This window comes from Elgaria multicarinata, chromosome 1 (assembly GCF_023053635.1).
Source record: "Elgaria multicarinata webbii isolate HBS135686 ecotype San Diego chromosome 1, rElgMul1.1.pri, whole genome shotgun sequence".
Classification (NCBI taxonomy): domain Eukaryota; kingdom Metazoa; phylum Chordata; class Lepidosauria; order Squamata; family Anguidae; genus Elgaria; species Elgaria multicarinata.
In genome coordinates, this window is record NC_086171.1 from 74421705 (window position 1) to 74445864 (window position 24160).

Genomic DNA, 24160 nt, shown 5'->3' on the forward strand with positions numbered 1-24160 from the left:
CAAAGTAACTCCTAAGTAACTTTGAGGGAAGCCATCACAGTTGAAATGGTATAAGAAAAGTTTGTAATGCAGATGTGTCCAAGGTTTTCACGTGTAGTGGAACTTAACAGAGTGTCATCACATGGGGGGAAATCGTGATTGCTTTCCATCACTTCTCTGCCCGCATGTTTGTCCCTCAATACTTCCTCTTTTGAAAGAGGAAGTAAACAATATGCACGTGGCCCATTCAGCGGGCCGTTTTGATCTGGCTGCTTCTCCTGCACACAGCAGGAGATAGCACCAACTTGCATCTTTAAAAATAAATTGGACTTACGAAGGTGTTTTTTTGTCGTGAAAGAAAGCTAGAAGGGGTGGGAGGCAGATGACATCGCAAGAGGGACCCGTGAAAATCAGTGAGAGCCTAGTAACGAGCATGCAGTAAAACACTCGTCTGATGGAGGTCCAACTGTGGAGAGGTCATGTGACTCCACTTCGCCCATCAAACCTTATCTTTTCTAAAAATTTGTGTTGCAAAAGTTACTTTCGTTATATATTTCAGTATGCAGAACTGAACTAATCTCTCTCCCCACCCAATTATATATATAGTTTTTGACAACTGTATAAGTGGCAACATTTTAAAGGATTAGCTAGACATGGCTTATGATGGAGCATTATAAATTCGGTCAGGCTCTTGTTGTAGCCAAGTGATACATTATTGTATTATAAATCCTACTTGCACTTTTGAATTTCCAGTCCCTAGCTAATAACTACCAATTTAATTTTATAACAGGAGATGTGTCACCACAGGAGATGTGGTTTCAGTGGGACTCAAGGCCAAAACAGATGAAATGTTAAATATTTAAATGCATTTAGTATGTCTGCTTTTTTCCTTTAACACTAGCATTTGTATGCTGGCAGGAGGCAAGTTGGTTCAAGACCATAGAGTGCAAGGAATGGGGCATTTAACTCTTCCCCCTACCTCCATCTCATGTTCCTACTGAAAATCTCCATTGCTAAAGTTATTAGCCCTAGAAGGGAAATTTTACACCTTGGGCTAATAGCAGCTTGGTGGGACCTCAACTTAGGGGTGGAGGGTTAAATTCCTCCTTCCTACTCCTGCTCCTCTCCCTTATGGCTGCTATTGTTTGAGGAAAAAGAAATATTAAATATATTCATACATTTATACATTTATTAAGTTGTAGCCTTACACTTGACTTCTCTGAGTTTACTGTTGATTTACCACTCACCCTTCAAAATCATGACCACTCATTTTTTGAGTTCATAATCTGATGCAAATAAAGTGCTTCAGTTGCTTCATTCTTGTTGCACAAGGCACATACACATTGTTCCCATTGGAAGAATACCAAACCAATTGAGAACTGGATGGAGATGAATTGAGTGTAAAAGAATGAGAGTGGCTTGGCTGAACATAACTTGCTGAAGGAAATATCTCTGCTCTAATTAGCCAGAGTTTTGAACATCAGGGTGAACTCCTGGATTGAGCTATGATGCAGATTCATTTGAGATGCAGATTCTAATGTTCATCTTATTTGCCTGAGGTCTACATAGCAGCTTATTTCAGCAGAAATGCTCGGCAATAATTTATAGGAGTTGCACTGTGGGCTTTCCCACCTCATCCAGCCTGTCCCTGGATTAGAAATACTCTCCTGCTACTTTATTGGCAGGAGGCTCACTTGTTACTCACTTTAGTTAGAGGTCTTTTTATATGTTATCTACCTATATGTTCCACCTGTCCGTATACAAATAAGTGTATCTATGCTGCACATCTGCTCCTTGTTCTCCACCTCCTGATCTGTTAAGCTGCTGTGGGTGAAGGAGGTACTGTTGGAAAACTGAGCGGGAAGGCAAGGAAGAAGCTGCATTTCAGGAATCTATAGCCTTTCATCTGGAAAAGAGCCTCCTCTTCGCACAATGCCCCTTCTTCCCAAGAACTGCAGAACTCCACCACCAGAACTCTTAGTTCTATTTGGTGCCTTTATGTCATCAGTAAGCAGTAGGTGAGTTGCCTTCACCTGCCCACACACATTTGCATGTTTGGAAATTCTAATTGGCAGGGTGATACTCTGTCATGCTGCTGTTCACAAAGGTTAAGGTGGAGCTATATCAACTGTTACCACATGCTGATTGACATACAGGTATGCACTCAATAGGGATAGATGAATCTGACTATTTTAGCTTCTCATGTTTCCAAACTTAAGTTCATTTCATCATGTTTCCAAATCAGTTTGTGATTTTTAAGTCAGTTTGTGATTTACGCATTTTTTCTAAGCGATTTCCCTAATACTTTGTGTTTGTGTACATTATTTCCACTAATATAGTCATTTTCTTGCACACCTTTATTATATGCGTTTTGTGCACACTTTTGATTGGAGCACTGCATTTCAAAATTCGGAAATGTGCAAATATTAAAGAATAAATGTTTCAATTTCCACAATGGTTCTGGAAGTGCGAATGAGTTAAGTTTGCATTACATTGCACACTGAATACATTTCTCCTCCCTTGCACTAACACATTCAACCAAATATGTGTATAGAATTTTTTAGACAGCAGTCAGTGAGGGTAGGTAACTTATATAGTGAGATCAAAGAGCCATAAGTAAAGGATTTTTAAAATAATAATATGAATTGTTTATTGGAATTGAAACTTAGAAGATTAAACAGTTTATTTAAAGCATTTAAATGAGAACCAGCATTTACAGAGTTTAAAATGTAGATCCTAGCAAGTATTATTATTATTCTCCCAACATTTTAACAATCTATAAATTTTAAATAACATGGTTTTAAATTTGTAATTTTGCATTGCTGCTGTTTTTATCTGGTTGAGCTCTTATATTGTATTTTATATTATGGTTTTATACTGTTGTTTTATACTTTGAATGGTTTTAATTTTTGTGAACCGCCCAGAGAGCTCCGGCTATTGGGCGGTATAGAAATGTAATAAATAAATAAATAAATAAATATCTGTAGAAATGACTTGGTAAAAAAGAAATGAACATGTGTGTTTTTCTGGCAACTAAGTATAGAATCTAATGTGGGAAAGAGGAAGGTTTAAGAGGGATTGACACAAGTGGAATTCAGTTTGGGTGATGGTTTTGTAAATGAGTGAGTTCTTGGGGTAAAATGGGCAAGGAGATTTAGAGCATGTTTTAGAGTGCAAATGGATCGAAGTTCGCTGCAAGGAGAGGCGAGATGTAGGGGATGAGGGAGAGGTGTTCACAGCATGTGTTTTGTGGAGAAATCGTTTCTTTAAAATGTCCAAACAATGTATAATTTATAGAGTTTGCTGCCTCATGATTTGGTGATGGCCACTAGCTTAGATTACTTTAAAAGGAAATCTTGCAATGCCAGGGTTATTTCACTGTGCTGTGAAAGCACCCATACTTTCCTTCTTTATCTGCCTAAATTGGCATAGTCTAAGCCAACTAATATGGGCAATGTCTATGGAGTACCAGGCCTGAATGAGCATATATGGTTATTTATAATCCTGAGAGTGCCTTGGACTGCAAGAAGATCAAGCCAGTCCATACTCCAGGAAATAAAGCCAGACTGCTCACTTGAGGGAATGGTATTAAAGGCAAAACTGAAGTACTTTGGCCACATAATGAGAAGACAGGATACCCTGGAGAAGAGGCTGATGCTAGGGAAAGTGGAAGGCAAAAGGAAGAGGGGCCGACCAAGGGCAAGATGGATGGATGATATTCTGGAGGTGACAGACTTGACCTTGGGGAAGCTGGGGGTGGCGACAGCCGACAGAAAGCTCTGGCGTGGGCTGGTCCATGAAGTCACGAAGAGTCGGAAACGACTGAACGAATAAACAACAAACAATAACTTAGAGAGTTTTGCAAATGTTAGTCCCAAGGATACCTTATTAACGTTAAGATCTGGTATGTCCATTGTCCTTCTTTCCTAAGTTTCAAAAAACTCATTAACGAGTTTTCCATGGAGACAGATCTGGAATGGTTTGTGAATTGAGGAAACTGAAGTGGCATATGGGAGAATAGAGAGGAATGAAGAAGTGGCTGAAAGTCCTCAGAATGGCCCTGTTGAGATAAGGACTGTTCCTTTGAGTTAAGATTGCAAACTGGATATCATTATGGGACCCTGGCTTTGCTCTTCAGCCATTGTGTAATTAATAATATGCAGTTTTGCCAAGAAAATTAAAAAAATAATAATGGAAGAAAAATTAGACCTTACCTGGAAGAAGAAAGAAAATTTATGACAAACCATGGACAGATAAACTCCACTCGGCTTGTCATCCTAGGTCTGGGTGACACATCCCAGGCCCTTCATTCACAATTAAATTTAATTTATCTACCCAGGCATATAGCGCAGCCCCAACCTAGGATGGAGCTTTGGGAGCAAGCTAGTGGGAGGGGATTGAGTAGATGGGTCCAGGAGGTACTTGATGCCCATTTACAAGAGGAGGTGGTTCCAAATGAAGTAGGGTGCAAGGTTTGCTGTCATGTATAAGGAATCCGTCTCCTTTACCAGGAAACCAGTCCATTCAGATGACAGATTAGGGATTCTACTGGTATTCTGACTGCCACATTGCCCATCAGACATCCAGTCTGTGGTCATTGAAATGATCCCTGATGTGGTGTTGGAAAATACATGGACAATTGTTCGTGAAGATTTCAAGATTCATGCTGGGGGCTGCCTTAGGGGTCCAGCTTGGGACTTTATGGCTGCCATGACCACCATGGGGCTGTCTCAATACATTATTGGCCCCATATCTGCACAACATACCCTTGGTCTTCTGTTCTCAGCTGAGTGAAAGGCTGGAGGTCTAGAATTAGGGGGGGGGGGTTCTTTGCCTGACAGTGACCATACCATTCCGTATGGGTGCTGGGTCAATTGAGACGGTCTACTCCCAGAGATTTATGAATGCAATGGATTCTTTAGTGCTCTTGGGGAGTTTTCAGTTGGCTCATATTTCTGTCTCACTATGGAATGGTGAGATGGAACTCACCCTGACTCCTTCATTTACAAAGGAGCTATGGTCTACGGAGCAGGCTGGATAATGCCTAGAATGCAGATGGTGCGAATCTCATAGTGGTTATGACCGAATAGAAGTGAGAGCACACTGTAGTGCCTTCTTTGTGGCAGTGTTGGTGATGAAGCAGTTACACTTCTTTGCCTGCATTGCATCCTTGAGTATTATTTATTTATTTATTTATTTATTTACATTTATATACCGCCCCATAGCCGAAGCTCTCTGGGCAGTTTACAAAAGTTAAAAACAGTGAACATTAAAAAGAAATATACAAAATTTAAAACCATAATAAGCAGTAGCCATCCAGAAAGGCTTTTCCATGTGATAAATGATTTACTGAAATCAGACCTTAGTAGGTCAGAATACTCAGAGGTATTCTGTGACAAATTTGCAGCTCTTTGAGAATAAAGTGGCTTATATTCGCCTTGTTCTTGACACCATTTTTTGAAATAGCTCCTATGGAAGTTGACAGAGTACCATCTAGACAACGTGGCATCAGTTTCGGTTGATGTGGTCAAAGTGCTTGGAGGAATGCAGCTGACCATTAATATTCTTGAGGCTTGTCCATCTCGGCTATTAATTGCTAGCCAGCAGGAGGGGGTTGAGTCAATGGGTCAAGGAGGTATTTGATGCCAATTTCCGAGAGGAGGTAGTCCCAACTGAAACCACTTCTTAAGAAATCCTCTGTGATTTTTTAACAACTGTTGCCCCTTTGGTCAAGGTCCTGGAGGAAGTGGCGGAGGTTCGACTCCAGACACTTTAGATGAAATTGATTATTGAAACCAGTCTTCCTCAGCCTGATGGGAATTGAAGTCTAAAACATTTGATGGGCAGCAGCTGGAGGAAGGCTAATCTAGACCCAATTCAATCTAGGTTTATTGCGGTTACTATTATAAGGTTACTACCTTGTAATAATGGTATGGTTGAGGAATTGTCACGTGTGGTCTGTGATGGATTCCCACTGAAATTGCACCCTTAGTATAAAGGTTGAAAAAGAGTGCCATAGCTTATTTATAAGCAGGCCTGCTTCTGATTGCAGAAATCTACAGTGTAGATAAGGACTGAAATGAAATTAATTCATTTACTCTAATGGGATTGTGCATTGAACCATAGTTCTTCTGAATAAAATGTCCGGATATAAATCCCTCACCATTGGCTGTGCTGGCCAGGGCTGATGGAAGGCCAAAACGCTTGGAAAGCCACAAGTTGCCTACCACTGCTGTAGCTCCACTATTATTGGAACATATGTATTTATATACATTTTATTCCAGAAGAATCATTGTTCCCACTAGATCTGCAGTATCCCACAATCCCACTAGTTCTTCAGTAACTGAATTAATTTGGTTTGCATTTAATCTAAACTTCTAAAATAATGCAATATGAGCAATATTGAACATATTCTTTCAGTTCTCTGGTGCTCCAAATGACCATTTTACTACTATTCAATATCACCAAAGTGTTTGTTGTAATAAAATTTATGCTTCCAAATCTGATTGATGTTCCTATTGATTAATGGATTTAATTGTACAGGACTTGATTTCATTTCCCCAAAACTTTCATACTTAGAAATTTGTGTTTTGTCAAAGGTTGAGTTCCCCACCCCACCCCGGTATCTTCCTTACTGTCATGGTTACAACAGAAAAAAAAACTACTCCTGTAGATACTGTATTTGTTAATTCTAACTTTTAAAACAAAGCCAGTTGATTAATTTTGATTTAAGACCTTCATCTATTTATGGGAATGTGGCTTAGCAAGACAAGACAATGCAATTAAGCAGGTTTTGTTGTAGGATTGTGGAAGAAATATTTTACTGTAATAATTCCCTGACAAGAAAAGAACTTAGCATGTTAAAAAAAAACTACTTAAAATGGAAGACAATGGCCATGTCCAATCCAGTTTATGAAACAAAATAACTTTTATTAAACAATAAGTAAGTTCATGCAGTTTATCAATCTTGCAGTTTCATTTGTTGCATTACTTGTTTGTTACAATACAGTATACCGTATTTCTTCGATTGTAAGACGCCATCGATTGTAAGATGCACACTAATTTCAGTACCACCAACAGGAAAAAAAACCCTAAGACACACCCGCGATTCTAAGATGCACCCCATTTTTAGAGATGTTTATATGGAGAAAAAAGTGTGTCTTAGAATCAAAGAAATAGGGTATCTCATGTATCCTTGCCTACTCTACCCACTAGTCAAACCTATCTCCTCCTATTCCCTCTTTCCCCCAAAACAATAGGACGTTGATCCTACTCTGTTCTAAACCCCTATAGCAGACAAACCCAGACTCTCTCTCTCTGTCAGCTCTCCACACACAACTCTCAACTGCTTCTAACTGCTAACTGTCACACACTTGAATCCTACAGCCAATCAGCCTCCACTCCAATATTCCATGCACTCACTTCCCCTCCCAACAGAATTAACCACTTACCATCCAAAGTCTAAATCACACTTGCATCCTAGATAAATAGCAATAACCAGTAAAACATCACAGCCATCACTACATCTTGTGGTAGAGAGTTACATCTTGTCGTTCAGAAATCAATGCTTGATGGGTTTAAAAGCTGGTGATGTTAAGTTGCAGAAGCATCCACTTCTGCCCATTTATTTATTTAATTTATTTCTACCAAAAATAAAGGCATTCAAGGTGGCTTGAGGAATCCAAAGCATGAGGGGATATTTTTCAAGACAGAGATTAGCATGAGGGGACATTTATTATGTTTTATGTATTTATGAGGACTGCCTTTGAAATTTTAACAGGTTTTTTAATGAAGTTGTTAATCTACTCACAGGGAATTACAACAACTCTAAATTCTCCGTCAGTGAATTCGTGTTCTGTTACGTTGGGTCCATCTCTGTCTCTTGGGAACATCTCAGGAATGACTGGGAGCACTGAAATAAAAAAGCGGAGAGCACCTCCTCCTCCCATGGTGATTCCTCAGCTGCAGAGTGGGGAGCCAAATGGAGAAGAACAAATGCTGAGTCAGGTAAGGATTGTACGCTAAATATACAAACTGGGTTATAAAAGCTTGGTAAAATCTCCAGCTCGACAGATGGCAGCTAGATGGGTTGGCAAAGTTTGGCCCAGAACCAGTTACAACCATGTGGTAATCTTCATAGCTTCAGCTAAATCCCTAAAGAAAATGCTTGAGATAAAGTTGCGAATGACAAGACTTGAAGTGATCAGAAGCTGGCCAGGCATCCATGCTGACATAACAGATTCTCTCGGCTTCCATCAGTAGGTTCATACCTTCCCACACCCCTCTTCTGTCATGTGGCCAAATATTTCAGTAGCAGGTTCGGAGAGGAAATTCAGGTCTGTGGGCCTTGAGACTTTACTTGTGGTGTGGAACATGTGTTGCTTTCACATTGCTCCAGAACACCTGGCTACTTGGGAGGAGCCCTCAGTGTCACTTTGTTCCAAACTTACTTTGTAGCTATTGGGAACTGGGGTACTAGCATAGGAAGGAATTGCGTCATGGTTGGCTTTTACGTGACTTGGACCTCCTGATATTCCGAGAATGACCTGGAAGAGGTACATGCTGCAGCAGCTTCTCACACTGCTACATGTAGCACCTCAGTGGTCCTCTGAAAAAGGCTGAAAGGGAAGGAGTGGCAAGTTCTGGCCGTGACTTGAATGTAAGAGAAGAAAAGGGCAGAATCAGGCTCTCACTAGAAATAACGAGAGGCAGAGCTGCACCAATTGCAGTGTCTTGTTCAACACAATGTATGTTAAGCTATCTTTGTCCTGTGCATTGTCCTGCCCCACGTCGTTTCCTCTTGACGATGCATAAGATGATATCTCATAATCTGTATTCAAATAAACATTATGAGGTGGTGCAGTGAAGGCGACACAGAGCCTTTTAAATGCCTAATTAGACTTTTGGAGACCTGGGGAATGGAATTGTTGACTCTGAGGTATTTGTCACTTTCAGACTTGAGCAACGAAGATTTGGTTTTGGACTCGGGTTACCGTACCTCTTACCTCCTAATGTTCAAAAGGCAACTCTTGCCTTCATGACCCTGTCAGACACTTTACGTACTGGAAATATTCCCAAATTTCAGGAATATTTAAATAATGGAAATAACATTTCCAATAATAATGATACTATTCAGAATTTCAGAAAGAGCAGCATTAAACACACGCACACACACACATTATAGCATAAGATTTTATGGACTAAATCCTATTTCATTAGATGCAGGAAGTGGTGTGCTAAGTAGGTAGTCAACAGTAAATAGTCCTCTTGTTGTTGTTACCCTTCTATCCTGGCCTTTTTCCTCTCACAAGGAACCCAAGGCAGCTCACGTAGTTCTATTCCCCTTCATATTATCCTCACAACAAACCTGTGTGAGGTAGGTTAGGCTGAGAGTCAGTGTCTGGTTAAAAACTCACCCAGTGAGCTTCATGGCCAAGTGAGGACAAGAACCTAGATTATTGCATTTATTATTATTGCATTTATGTCCTGCCTTTTTTCCTCCAAGGAACCCAAGGTGACATACATAATCCTCCTCCTCTCCATTTTATCCTCACAACAACAACCCTGTGAGGTGGGTTGGGCTGGGAGTGTGTGACTGGCCCAAAGCCACCCAGTGAATTTCCATGGCTGAGTGGGAACTAGAACCCGGATCTCCCAAGTCCCAGTCCAACATTGTAACTACTACACTACACTTTCTCTCTGAAACTCCCAATTGTTTTAAGAACATAAGGAGTGCCATGCTGGATCAGATCAAGGGTCCATCTAGTCCAGCACTCTGTTCACACAGTGGCCAACCAGCCATTGGGCAGGGACCAACAAGGCAGGACAGGGTGCAGCAGCACCCTCCCACCCATGTTCCCCACCAACTGGTGCACACAGGCTAACTGCCTCAAATACTGGAGATAGCACCCAACTATCAGGGCTAGTAGCCATTGATAGCCTTCGCCTCCAGGAATTTATCCAACCCCCTTTTAAAACCATCCAAATTGGTGGCCATCACTACATCTTGTGGTAGTGAGTTCCATAATTTAACTATGTGCTGTGTGAAGAAGTACTTCCTTTTATTTGTCCTGGATGTCCCACCAATCAGCTTCATGGGATGACCCCATTGGGTTCTAGTATTATGGGAGAGGGAGAAAAAATGTCTCCCTATCCACATTCTCCACACCATGCATAATTTTGTACACCTCCATCATGTCTCCCCTTAGCCTCCTTTTTTCCAAGCTAAACAATCCCAGTTGATGTAACCTTCCCTCATAGGGGAGATGCTCCAGCCCCTTAATCATTTTAGTTGCCCTTTTCTGCACTTTTTCCAGCTCTTTAATATCCTTTTTAGGTGTGACTAGAACTGTACACAGTATTCTAAGTGTGGTTGCACCATAGATCTCTATTACTGGCAGTTTTATTCTCAATTCCTTTTCTTATAATGCCTAACATGGAGTTTGTCTTTTTTACCGCTGCCACAAACTGGGTGGACATTTTTATCGAACTGTCCACCACAATCCCAAGCTCTCTTTCTTGTTTAGTCACCACCAGCTCAGATCCCATTAGGTTATACTTAAAGTTGGTTGTCATTTTTGCCGCACTGTGTATCGCCTTACACTTGCTTACATTGAACCGTATCTGCCATTTGGATGCCCGCTATCCCAGCTTGGAGAGATCCCTTTGGAGCTCTTCACAATCCCTTTGTGTTTTAACAACCTTAAATAATTTGGTGTCATCAGCAAACTTGGCCACTTCACTGCTCACTCCTAATTCCAGATCATTTATGAACAAGTTGAAAAGGATTGGTCCCAATACCGATCCCTGTGGGACCCCACTATTTACTTCCCTCCATCGGGAGAATTGACCATTGATTCCTACTCTCTGTTTTCTGTTCTCTAACCAGTTACTGATTCATAAGAGGACCTCTCCTCTTATTCCATGATTGCTAAGTTTGTTCAGGAGTCTTTGGTGGGGGACTTCTTCAAAAGCATTTTGGAAATCTGTTGTAGACTTACCACTGTTGCCTCTCATATCTTTTCTCTCCGTTGTTCTAACCAATTGTGCGACATCTTCTCTGGCATGCCAGCCAGCGATGTGAGATGAGAGTGGGGAGATGGACAGCACGATGTCACATCATACCTTGTTTGTGTCAGATGTTACAAGGAGGAGAGAAGAGATACAAAATGGTGGCAGCCCTAAATAAAAGTTGTATTGCTGAGGCTTGGATGCAATAGGCCATTTAACACTAGATAAACGCTATATATTTTTTATGACTGAAAGAAACAAATTAATGAACATCTTTCTCGAGCTGAAAACCAAATCTGTTATATGGGAGTACACTTGCAAGTCATCTCTCTCTCTCTCTCTCTCTCTCTCTCTCTCTCTCTCTCTCACACACACACACACACACACACACACACACACACACACACACACACATATATATATATATATATATATATATATATATGAGGGTTTTTACCTGTGTGTGTCCACAAATCAGATATGAGTATGACAGAGAATCTGATTTGGCCTACCTATGTATTTGCAAGTAGGTGTGTGTGGATTCTACCCACTTCAGCAGTTTTCATCACAGGAGTGAAACTGTCCTGCATAAAACTTGTAACATGGGAATTAGTTCTGATGGAAGAAGGAACAAAAGGTAGCATTATATGGAAGGGAAGCAATGGGAGTAGTGTTTGTTTGGGAACACCAACAAACATACCTTATCTGCTGTGAAAATGGAATAAAAAATATCACTATGTTCATTTATTTCTTTAGTTTGTGGGAATGATTTTTAAAAAAAACTTTCAGGGAAGAACGTCAATTCCTCATTAATGAACTTCCTTCCATAAAAAGATAAGAGGTTTGTTTACAGAACTTTATTTATATGCAACTGTTACTAACAGGAAGATTCTGCAATTGGAGAATGTGTTTACTTTCAAAGAGGCTACTGGATTTTTAATAGGAAAAGGAGACTAAATTTTGTGTACTAACTTTTAAAAAAAGAGGGAACAAATTCTTACTCAATGGAATTTTCTAAGAATCAACTGAGGAAGTATAGAATAGAAACTTCAAAACATGCCAACCTTCATAAAGCCTTGTACAAATCCTGTGACAGTGTAGCCAAGCATTTCCCAACCTAGTAACCCTCCAGATGTTTTAGACTTCAGCTCTCATCAGCCCCATTGAGCGTGGCTGATTTATTTATTTATTTAAAACCAGCAAGGCGTTTGTTTTGTGGTGGAAGAATGGCATTCCTGTCCTCAAAATTCTTGCTCTTGAAGCTGATTTCATTTTAAAGGGCGTAAGCTTTGTTACGCATTTTTGTATGTAATGTGTAGTTTGCCCCTCAGCAGCCCTACACACAAGAAGCACAAGCGCTTTCTGCTCCCACCAGGCTCTTTAGATTCAAAGATCCAAAACTGAGGCATAATTAAATTATATCACTTTATGTTATGTTTTCTGTTTCCACCTTTTTATTGTTTCTTCTGTATTACTAAAAAAAAAAAAAATAGGGATCACTTTCTATGGCAATGAACACATTTAAGAAAAATGGCAATGAATGCATTTTAATTGTAAGCTCAGTGGTCCAAGTGTTGATTGTCAGCTTCTTCTCAAAACAGTCTTGCCCAAATGAGGAAAACAGAAGGGAGCACAAACTTGCACAAAGTAGATGCAAGCAGACAATAAAAGATGCAAACAGCATTTTGAGGAACAAATCACCAGGATTGCTTACCCAAAAATATAGCAGAGTGCGAAATAGCAGCAGCGTAGAGTCTGGAAATGGTTTCAGCTTGAATTTAGGAACAAAAAGAAGCACTCACGGTCTTTGGTCAGTAAGAAGCTTTACTGACACTAAATAAATTACTTACAGAATAAATGGTCATATATACAGTCCTTTCACAGTACAGCAACAACGTAGCAGTATAACATCAGCAGTAAGTTCCAGCAGTAAGTTCCAGCAGTAAGTTCCAGCAGTAAGAACCAGCAGTAAGTACCAGCAGTAAGAAGCCATACAACATGGACTTCTTAAATACACTTTTCTCCTTGGCCCAATTAACCAATAGTCTCTTCATCTTGTACATCTCGTACCGCACGTAGGCCAGGGAAGAATCTGCTTCATACTGGACTTCTCCTGGCAGAGACAATCTGGCCAAGGACATCTTTTTAACTCTTTAGAGTCCTTTTCCTTCTGTGGTTAAAAACCTAACCACAACACCCTTTCATTTTTAACTACAGAAAAAATACAATTTACATTTCATTACATTTCACCTGTAAGAAATCAACTTTACATGTTTACAACAATCCCAACATTGTGTACATTTCTCTGTGTGTTACATTTCCCAGAGACTTATTTATATGTAAGTTTTTTCTTTTCTTCTTCTTCCAAGCACTGTTGAAAAACTTTGTGCTTTGGGGCGTTGAACTACTTTGCAATCTTCCAATTTGCAAACTTTCAGCAATTTTAAAACTTTCTGCTTCTGGCTTTTTAGGTAATTTCCTTTGGAAATTTTTTCTACCTCTACACCAAGATAACACCTAACTTTCCCCAGAGACTTCAGTTTAAACTTTTCTTGCAGTTTTGGGCTGAGTTTTCTTGAATGTGGTCTTGGGAACTCCCTGCCACCAGTAGACGAACCACTAGCTCCACAATCATGTACTCTTTTGCTTGCCCCTTTGCATACAGACACGTGTGTTTGAAAACACCCCCTTTCAGTTTTCGCTGCCTGAAAACACTTTTCTTGCTCTTGTTCAGACAATTTCAACACACAATTGTAACATTCAGGTTCAGACTTCACATAACACACACTGAATTCATCTGAATACTTTAAAGGTGGAATTCCTTTGTTTTTTCTTTGTGAACGACGAGGTACACTGGAAATTTCTTCCTCCCTTTCATTTCCCTCCTCCCTTCCACTTTTGGGAGTGGAAACACTCTTCTCAGAGATGTGAGGGCCCTGAGAAGTTAACCCCTGAGTTACTGTTTTCTCCTGGTTGTTCACAGTTTCTAACAGAACTTGGGAACCTTGTATCCTGTCCCAACCTGCCTCCTGAAAAGTAGCAGACCTAGAAACAACCACCTTCCCATGACTTAGGGAAAAACGCCAAGATTTGGATTGCATGCCAGAATAACCCACAAAACGTAATTTCACAGACTTGGTTTCACCTTTAGATCTTTTGGACTTTGGGATATGCACGTATGCCCAAGACCCCCATGTTCTCAAGTGAGACAAATCTGGCTTTGAACCAAAAAGTAAACAGTAAGGCGAACTGCCTGTAACCCTGCTCCAGGTTCTATTACACAAATAGTTTGCGGTTAAAAATGCTTCTCCCCACAAATCTTGCTCAGCGTTTGCATCAGCCATGAGAGAATCTTTCTTCATTTGAAGTACTCCAATTCTTCTCTCAATTGACCCATTTTGAAAAGGAGTTTGGGGATCTATTAACCTGTGTGTGATTCCTGTTTTCCTAAACCACTCACAGAACCTTCCAGAAACAAACTCACCCCCACGGTCCGACTGCACAGAAATAATGGGCTTGTTAAAGAACTTTTCCGCCCAAGTTTTCCAATCCCTAAAAGTTTCAAAAGCTTCTGATTTTCGCTTCAGTAAATAACACCAACTAAAGCGTGTGTAATCATCCAGAATTACAAGCACGTAACTGGATCCCCCTTGTGTAGGCGTGAATGGCCCTACCAAGTCAATAAACACCAGTTCAAAAGGCTTTTGTGACACCCTGTCACTTTTCCTGCAGATGTTCTGCACCCGGGATTTGGTCTGATGACAGATTGAACAATCCAAGAAATTTTTACAGTTTCGCAAGCTTAACCCTGTACACACTTGAGGCATGTGACTTAACACTTTAAAACTTGCATGACCTAAACGCCTGTGCAACTCATGAACACAATTTTTATGGTCTGGCACGTTACCAGTTTGTGCCACCCTTTCTTTACCTGCACCCATGTAAAACAGTCCATTTTTAACATGTCCCAGTGCCACATTTTGTCCATCCTTAATCACTTGGCACTCATCCTTCTGAAACGTAACAACGTATCCTTCAGACGTTAGAGCACTAACAGAAAGGAGACAAAAATCTAAATCTGGAACATACAGAACCTGTTCACACTCCTTTTGCAGACATGGAACGTAGCAACAGCCAATTCCTTCCACCCTCGACGTTCGTCCATCTGCAAGCGTGATTGACTTCACCTTGCTTGGTTCCAACTTCCGAAACGCCTCTGGATTATTAGAAATTGTTCTGGACGACGCAGAATCAATCAGCCAAACCTCTTGGGCCTCGTTACACCTCACTGTGGCTGAAACAAATGCATTCGAGCATTCCTTCTCCTCTCCAGCCTGTGTAACTCCCTTCTTCCTCTTTTTACAGAAGCGTTTGATATGACCCGGCTGTTTGCAAAAATAACACTTTCTTATTGCAACTGCGGTTCTCTCCACACTGTTGTCTTGGAAACACTTATCATTCTGCATTCTTTCTCTGCTGCCAAGGGCTGACTGCTTAACCCTTTCCTGGCAGTTTTCCTCCTTCCTGGAAAGACGCCGTTTCTCTTCTTGGAGCAAACGACCCGTCAAATAATGAAGAGTGAGTTCATCAGTCTTCATACTTTCCAGACTGGTTGTCAGAACGTCCCAGCTTTGAGGCAACGACCCCAAAATCAGGTAGCACTTATGCTCTTCCGTAAAAACGATTCCGACCTCCTGCAACTGGACAAATAGAGATCTCACCTGTTGGAGATGATTTGCCAAACTTCCAGCCTCCTCCAACTTTAACCGATACAGCTCTCTGGTGAGGCTCAGCCGTGTGCTTGCCGACGCACGCACATAAATCTGTCTCAGCGCATTCCAGCTGTCTCTTGCCGTCTCATCTCTGTTGATATGGACAATTTGCGAGTCCTCCATACTCAAGACAATGTTTGCTTTGGCCCTTTCATTCTGCTCTTCCCACGCTTGTGCTTCTTGAGCAGTCTGACCAACCGGCCTCGGGACACTCACGACGTTCCAACATCTGTCCCGCTTCAAAAACATTTCCATCTTGAATGACCACGTTAAGTAATTTCTCTCATTCAGCCGTTCCACCGGAATACTGGATGCCATCTGAACCTGGGCCATCCTCACCGGCTGGGCTGGAGCGCGACTCACACTGGATACAGACCCGTCTGAGCTCGATGAACTGCCTGAGCTCGACTCCGTCTTTCCCTCCAGCGTTCCTTTGCTCTCAAGCTTTCCAGCAACCAAAAATTATGCCTTCCAGACTTTCTCTGGGCGCATAACCTATCGGGGTAATTGCTTACCCAAAAATATAGCAGAGTGCGAAATAGCAGCAGCGTAGAGTCTGGAAATGGTTTCAGCTTGAATTTAGGAACAAAAAGAAGCACTCACGGTCTTTGGTCAGTAAGAAGCTTTACTGACACTAAATAAATTACTTACAGAATAAATGGTCATATATACAGTCCTTTCACAGTACAGCAACAACGTAGCAGTATAACATCAGCAGTAAGTTCCAGCAGTAAGTTCCAGCAGTAAGTTCCAGCAGTAAGAACCAGCAGTAAGTACCAGCAGTAAGAAGCCATACAACATGGACTTCTTAAATACACTTTTCTCCTTGGCCCAATTAACCAATAGTCTCTTCATCTTGTACATCTCGTACCGCACGTAGGCCAGGGAAGAATCTGCTTCATACTGGACTTCTCCTGGCAGAGACAATCTGGCCAAGGACATCTTTTTAACTCTTTAGAGTCCTTTTCCTTCTGTGGTTAAAAACCTAACCACAACAACTTCAATGCCAACAATAAATAATTCTTCAAATATATCAGAATCAGGAAAACAGCTAAGGAAGATGACAATGGAGTTAAAGGAGTACTAACAGAATATGAGATTGTGGAGGAACTAAATGAATTCTTTTCATCTGTCTTCATTGCAGAAGATATAGACAGATACTTGTGTCTGAACTGATGTTTTCAGGAAGGGAGACTGATGTTTTCAGGAACTGAGACAAATAGTGGTGACAAAAGATGAACTTATTACCAAATTGAAAGTTAATACATTATTAGACCCAGATGATATTCATCTAAGAATTCTCAAAGAAATCAAATATGAAATTATTGATCATCTAACAAATATATGTAACATGTCCCTAAGATTGGGCTTTGAACCAGAGGACTGGAGGATGGCCAATGTAACACCAATTTTTAAAAAGGGTTCCAGGGGGATCTGGAGGCCAGTTAGCTTAACATCTATTCTGGTTTTGTCTTTAATAACACTCAGTGGGACTTACTTCTGAGTAGATATGTATTGGATGACACTTACAGAATAATTCAACTATTTTAGAGTTCCGTGTTAATGATTTTAAAGCAGATGTTTAAAAACTTCAGTACACATACCAAATGAATCAAGCTGATATACCAAATGAGGTTTCTAGGTTCTCAGGGATTGGGGTTGGGTGTGACTGCAGAAGAGCTACTCCATTTAATAAATTGTGTAGAGGCCCGATGTAAAGTTTTAGAAACACTGCATTAATGTGAATGGTCTACCCATGATGGTTCTGATTGTCTTACAAGTGTTGTCTATTATGGAGGCACTGTAGGTCATTTATTTATTTATTTATTTATTTATTTATTTATTTATTTATTAAATCATTGGGTTGGATCCAGATGTAGGTAAGAGTAATTGGGCTGGCTGAAATTGACCTATTCACCCCTTCCTCCCCATGGTAACCCCTCCAGCCCCCTGAAAATGCTACACAGCGAGTCAGAGGATCCCGTTTAACCGGGTGAGCTGTGGTATAGGAGGTCCCCAAAAATCAGGCAGATCCCTAGAAATCAGAGTCCTTCCATGAACAGAAGGCAGAACCTGGATCCTGACTATAACGCTTTGACCTTGATATAAATTCTTTGCCATCTTTGGAACTGAATTGGGGTTTTTTAACACTTCCTTTTGGGAAGATTTAGAGAAGATAGGATTATATGAGTTGCTGTGGTGAGGCTGCCATTGGCAATTGTGTATATAACCCTTTTTCTGTATTAATTTCCTCAAGAACACGGTCTGGTCCCTTGGTAGGACCAGAAGAGTACCAACTGGCAAAGAACTGTTAAGCTTTCCATATTTATATTTGTATTAGATTATGTACGTACATGGTTTGACCTATTTCGGTAAACCTCAGGTGTCACTTTTTTTACAGACTTGACTTTTTTCTGACAAAGAACTTGTTTTTTTGTTCAATTGTCTATGTATGTATGGATATGACTTTTCTTTACAAAATGGAAGTCTGGTACTTATTTTTTAATTTAAGTTACTTATAATTTATCTTATTTATTGGCTGTTCTTCAACCCATGGTTATTAGAGCAGCTCTCAGTAAAACCACAAAAAGTCTTAACACAGCATTCAAATCACAGCAGGCATTTAAGAATCCAGAATAAAGACTAAATGAATAACAGAAACAAGTTTGAAAGGCTTGGAAACCAAAAAGGTTTTCACAGTGCAAAAAAGGAAAAAAGATGGTACGAGGCTAACCTCTTTGGGAAGGGATTTCCAAAGGTGGAATGTCACAATTCCATCTTCAGTCATCTCATAGGGTTCTTGTAAGAATAAAATGAAATAACCCTACGTACATGTTCCTTTGTCCTCCAAAGAAGAGGTGGGATACGAACATAATAAAACCCCATGTTCCTTGGCCATGGAAATTTTGTAAACTCAACTGAAGTTCATGGATTTCATTCAGTACCAGTACTGCGGGGATTGCTCTCATAATTTACCCTAAAATAAATGGGTAAGTGATGATGCCGGATACTGCTGCTGTTATTATAAAGATGCTCAAATGTCTCCTCCTCTTCCCATAATTCACATAAAACATCTAAAACCTACTGCTTGAGCTAACATCTATGTATGATGGGGCATATGAGCATGATATCATAATCTTTTGTGTTGTGTTAGTGTTGAGAGCTGGCCCAGACTGTTGTGCTGTTGCAACAACATGGCTCGTACAATGATGTCCAATGCATTTTTGCTTGAGATGGTAATTTGTCATGGGAATGGTAGAGATGGGACAGGGTGGATCTGCTCACCTATGCACCAGATGTGTTTCTTGTGCTACGGAGCTCTCTGATGTGCTTAATAATGCAGCAGTAACCTGTTTCAATGGTGTTTGAATTGGTTTGCATCAGAGGAAGACAGACTTGGCTCAAGATATGACTAGCTATGTCAAAACAAGTTATTATTTGCCCTGCTGCAGACACGCATATCTTTAGGATCTTCATGTCAGGCTTATCATACAAAATCAATTTTGACATGATTCACTTGGGAAACAAGAATGGTGTCATGTAGGTCAAATGTATCTGCAAGGCAGCTTTGCAGCTAAATCATCTCGTCATTCTAACCCAGAACTAACTTCAGTGGGGCTTTGGTAAGTGTTGTTAGGATTGCAACTTTAAGTACACACCTCAGGGATTCACCCCACTTCTTTTGCTGATGATTGTGAATTCTAGTTTTACCTATTTAGTCTTTTTGTCCTGGGGGGGATCCGCACGTCACTCCCAGAGTGCTTCTATGCGATCCCAGTGCACCCCGAAAACGATAGTCTGACTTCTCTGTAAAAGAAACGAGGAAGAGCCGTCCATGCCGCCGCCCATGAGGAGAGCTCTCCCCCGGCGAGGAGAGCTTGGCAAAAGAAGGAGGGGTGAAGGCTCCCCACCCCTCCTTCTTTTGCCAAGCTCTCCTCGCCAGGGGAGAGCTCTCCTTGTCGTCGGCGTCGGCGGCATGGACGGCTCTTCCTCGTTTCTTTTACAGAGAAGTCAGACTATCGTTTTCGGGGTGCACTGGGATCGCATAGAAGCGCTCTGGGAGCGACGTGCGGATCCCCCCCCTGCAGTAATGTTTGCCTTTGCTCAATGTTGTGAGAAGTTCATTGTCAGGAACACGTTCCAGTGGAAACATTGGTTCAGCAAAAAGGATGGGTGGGTTAAAATTAGTTATCTCCTTTACACCTAAATCAGAAAACACCATCACAAGACACCGGGAAGTAGGAGTTTGTTTTTGTCGTCCTTCAGAGAGGAAGGGAGGTGTCTTTTGATGTCAAGTTCTGGCGGGTCCTATCTTCTTAACCTTTCTCTTATAACACATTTCCTTTGTTCCCTCAACTGAATGGCGTCTCCTGTGCATCTAATAGTCTACTGTTAATAAGAGTAGGTATTTTTCTCGTTCTGTTTTCTGAGGCAGGATGTGGTGAATCAGCTTCTCTCATCTGAAGCAAGCCATTGCTCAGGATACATATTTTCCTTCTACAAAGTTTTCCAGTCTAGTTTCCAGTTCTACAAGTCTCCTTAGAACAGGAAAGCAAAGTCAGTTCTCATCGAATAGGGATCAGTTATGTGTTGATGGCACTATGTAAATCAAAATTGCATCTTGCAGTGAGTTCCTTTTTGTAGAATGGGAATTGTGAGTTGTGTGTTTAGCTTACCTGCTGTACATAATGGAGGGCTCAGCGAGGTCAATGTGCTTAGGTTTTTAAAATGTGAAACCAAAGGAGAGATTCACTCAGTAAGTTTATTGTAGAGTAAAGAGTGGCACTTAAGGCATCGCTGTACTATAAACTCTAAACCAGTTTGAAAACAATTTAACTGGCTTTCCACTGCAAACATCCAAAATTGTAGTTTTGCCAGAGTGCTAAGAATCCTTTATTACTGATCTCCTGTTCACAAAACTACAATCTCATTCATGGTTGCTTACTTGGGAATCATGATGGTTAAACAGGGTTGAAGTTTATTTAGAAGTGTAGTGTAGACATGCCTTCAGCTACTTGTTGAATCAATGGAATGCCTTTTTGCTATCATAAAAAAATGTTGAGATCCTTATTTCATTCATAGTCAAAATAGTCTTCTAAGGTTAGCACTTCTAAATCCCAATCTATATATGTCACTTTTAAGTCACATTCAGTTCAACAGAGGAGTTATGCATGCGCAGTTGAATTCATTGTGATTTAAAAGTGCTTAGCTTTGACTAGCTACGTCCAGGATAACTCACATAGGACCTGTTCAGACAACACACTAAGCCATGGTTTGGCCACTAACCCTTTTGCAGCAAACGGTTAGTGAGCATATTTAAACCATGTTTATGTAGCCACCATGGTTAGGAATGGTTTACATGACATGCTAAGTCATGGTTGCTTAACCACAGTGTTTTAATATGTCATCTGAACAGGATCATCTGTTTACTACTAATCAGTGCTGCATGGGTAATTAATTAGGGTGGCACTCTTGGTCTGGAGACTTTGGATTTCACAGTTTTTGCAGGTAAGGATTACTAAATCTATAAGGTGTGTATCAGTGGGAAAACCTATGGTGGTTTGTGAGTTATGGTTGAACTGAACCCACAAAAGCCGGGTAATCATTTTTCCAACCATAACGTCACTTTCCTTTCAAACTGCAACATGCCTTGGGCAAAGGGACCAGCACATGTGTGGCAAGTGATGAAGGGCAGGAGCACATTGGGATGCATGCATGATTGTTGAACCACAGGTCTCTGGATCCTGTCAGTCAACAGCCTGAGTGTTGGGCCTGTAGACAAGCCCACTTCTCCAAGTTTTAAATTAAAAGGAGATGGGAGACCAGGAAACCTATTTAACACACTGGCAAACTGAGGTAGCAGGCAATTAAGAGTCAATCAGTCTAAGTAAGAGAATTTTGGTTACGTATTTTCAGGTTGTTGTTTTTTTAAAGTGTGGCCCAGCAAACATTGTGTCAGTTTAAGTTGCAGCACCATAAATTGAAAAGGATTTATATTAAGTATAGAATCCACCCATGCAAAGCCTACATACAAACCTGCAGACAGACACACACACAGGAATTTATCAGTTTGCAAATCCCCCCCCAATACACACACACCAAACCCAAATATATTTTTATACAAAGTGCAGCACAGACTTAAATACATCCCCCTAGCCCCTATTTATTCAGTCACAACCCCATGGAAACAAAATATGCAAATCAATCACTCTTCTGCAAGGGCAGGGCACTGCCCTGTAATTCCCTCACCCAGTCTTCATTAATTCATCTGGACCAAGCTGCTCCAGAGAGCCCCCTTTAAAAAAAACCCACCCCAGCTGCATACCACAGCTCACTATCATTTAAAATGTTCCAAGTTACTTCCCTCAGTGCAAACAAATGTTTTTTCTTGTGGGGGGTGAGCTCATATCTCCCCCAATCCTTGACTGATCTTGCTGGATTTTGAACTTGCTGATAGTTAACCCATTCTCTCCCAGCCTAGCAAATCTGGCAGCTTTCCATCCATATTTCACAAGACAGGTGGCTGTTTGTGGCTTTTCGCTTCTTTCCCAAATTTTCATATTCAAAAAAAGTATATTCTACCATCACCTATGCACTAAATGAACTCCCCACAGACCTATATCTCAAAGGGCAACACTAACCTCCACCCCGAAGCTCAACATGACGGGTGAATTTCCCCCCTGATAATATCCCATAATAAGCTTTGTTATGTATCTCATAACCTAGCTAATTTGCTGGACAATTACGTAGCTATCTACATGCAAAATCTGGGACAGATCAGACAAGGGGGAGCTTAGCTCTGCCCCAAAACTGACTTTTTGCCCCTTTGGGAAAATGTGCAAAATGGTGTTCCAACTGGGACACCCACAATAGCATTGCAGCAATTATCTAGTTCTTCTTTGTGGTCTCTGTGCCTCACACATATGGGTTATGCGCCTGTGCAGAACAGTAATTTGGAATATTCTAGAACTAAACGGTTTCATGCAGGAGTCCTGTCCCCTCCTCTGTGCATGCTTTGGGTCTTGCCTCTCTCGCAGTTCCTTTTTTGTTTGCTGCAGCGACTAGCAGCATTAGGAACATTCTCTTGCCTCCTGGCAAAATTCTCAAAAATTCTACTGTCCCCTCTGGGAATGCTGAACAGAGTTCTCCTTTCTTCTTTCTCACTTTTTTCTCTTCTTTTCCTGTTTTTGTTGGGTTTTCTTCCTCTTTATTTCATTGCCCGCTTTGGGGCACATGTGCTCCAAGGCCTTCTTCAAAAATTGAACCTGCTGTGGCGATAAGATATTGTTAACTGACAGACACTCCAGCTGCCTTCTGCCCTCTGCCTTGAAGAGGCACACAGGGTGGATTCCTCTACTCACTGCCAGGCCTTTACAAAAATTCCTGGAACAGCACTTCTCCAGGTTCTGTTGTACAAGCAAGCCCTCAAGGCAGCAGCCACAATCACACTGAACAGCCCTCTGCATATTGCCTTGGCTTCCATTTGCAAGAAGCCAGCTCCATCTCTTTTTCAGCTTCTTCCAGCACACACTATGGAAGGTGCTTCAGGATAATTGTCCCCAGTACCAGCCCCTGCTGTACTGAGAGCTTCGGCTTTCTCCTTGGACCGACAAATCAAAAATGACTCTTTGGTACCGACGGTCAAGACTGAGCAGGTCAAACCAAGTCCCATAATAATCCTCCTCAGGCACCAGGATCAAAAAAGAAAAAGACGCTCATAGGATAGTGTCTGACATCAAACCTGAACCCATGCTAGTTCCAAACCAGCTGCCATCGGTACAGATGGCGCCTCAAACTGTCACGCAATCACTGGCACCAACCCTAGAGAAGCTACAACTCCCACAGGACTGTATCTCCCCAGACAATGTCCAGTGCCTGGACTTGGTATCGGAGGATGAATCCAAGGAACATTTCTTGCCAGAACCTTACTATCACCTTCCTCAAGACCATACCCCAAGAAAGTATAGATGTCCTTGGTACTGACAGACCTCACCAGCCTTTTCGGCTTCTTTGAGAGATTTTCTCTTTCGTTGTTAACATCTGACATAGGAAAGCCATAGGCGCCCCTGCTTCTACAGGTTTCCTTCCCATTATTATGAAGACCTTTCATCACCAAGATGACATTGTTATAAGTGTAGGGATAGAGACTGCCTGTGTCATCATTCACACTGCCAATGTTCTCATTCTCACTTTCTAGAACGACCTAAAACATCTAACTGCACAACATCACATGGTATCTAAAACTGCCTGACGCTCAGTTACCAGAAACTACTGTGTACCAAGTTTTATGAGTCTGCTACTCGCTCTCTGCCTTCCTCTTCCAGCCAACTTCTTTCAGAACATAATTCTACCAAAAAAAAATATCCTCTGAAGCACCAGCGCCACCAGCAGTACAACTC

The 24160-nt window shown here is 41.2% G+C and overlaps 1 protein-coding gene across 3 annotated transcripts in view; it reads left to right on the plus strand.

Annotated features, from left to right (window-relative positions):
- Positions 1–24160, plus strand: part of COBL (cordon-bleu WH2 repeat protein) — a 162201-nt gene that overhangs the window by 79012 nt on the left and 59029 nt on the right. For all 3 annotated transcript variants that reach the window (XM_063130343.1, XM_063130358.1, XM_063130350.1), the window contains one exon: positions 7792–7986. In XM_063130343.1, coding sequence (XP_062986413.1) covers positions 7792–7986 — 195 coding nt within the window. The remainder of the gene's footprint in view (positions 1–7791; positions 7987–24160) is intronic.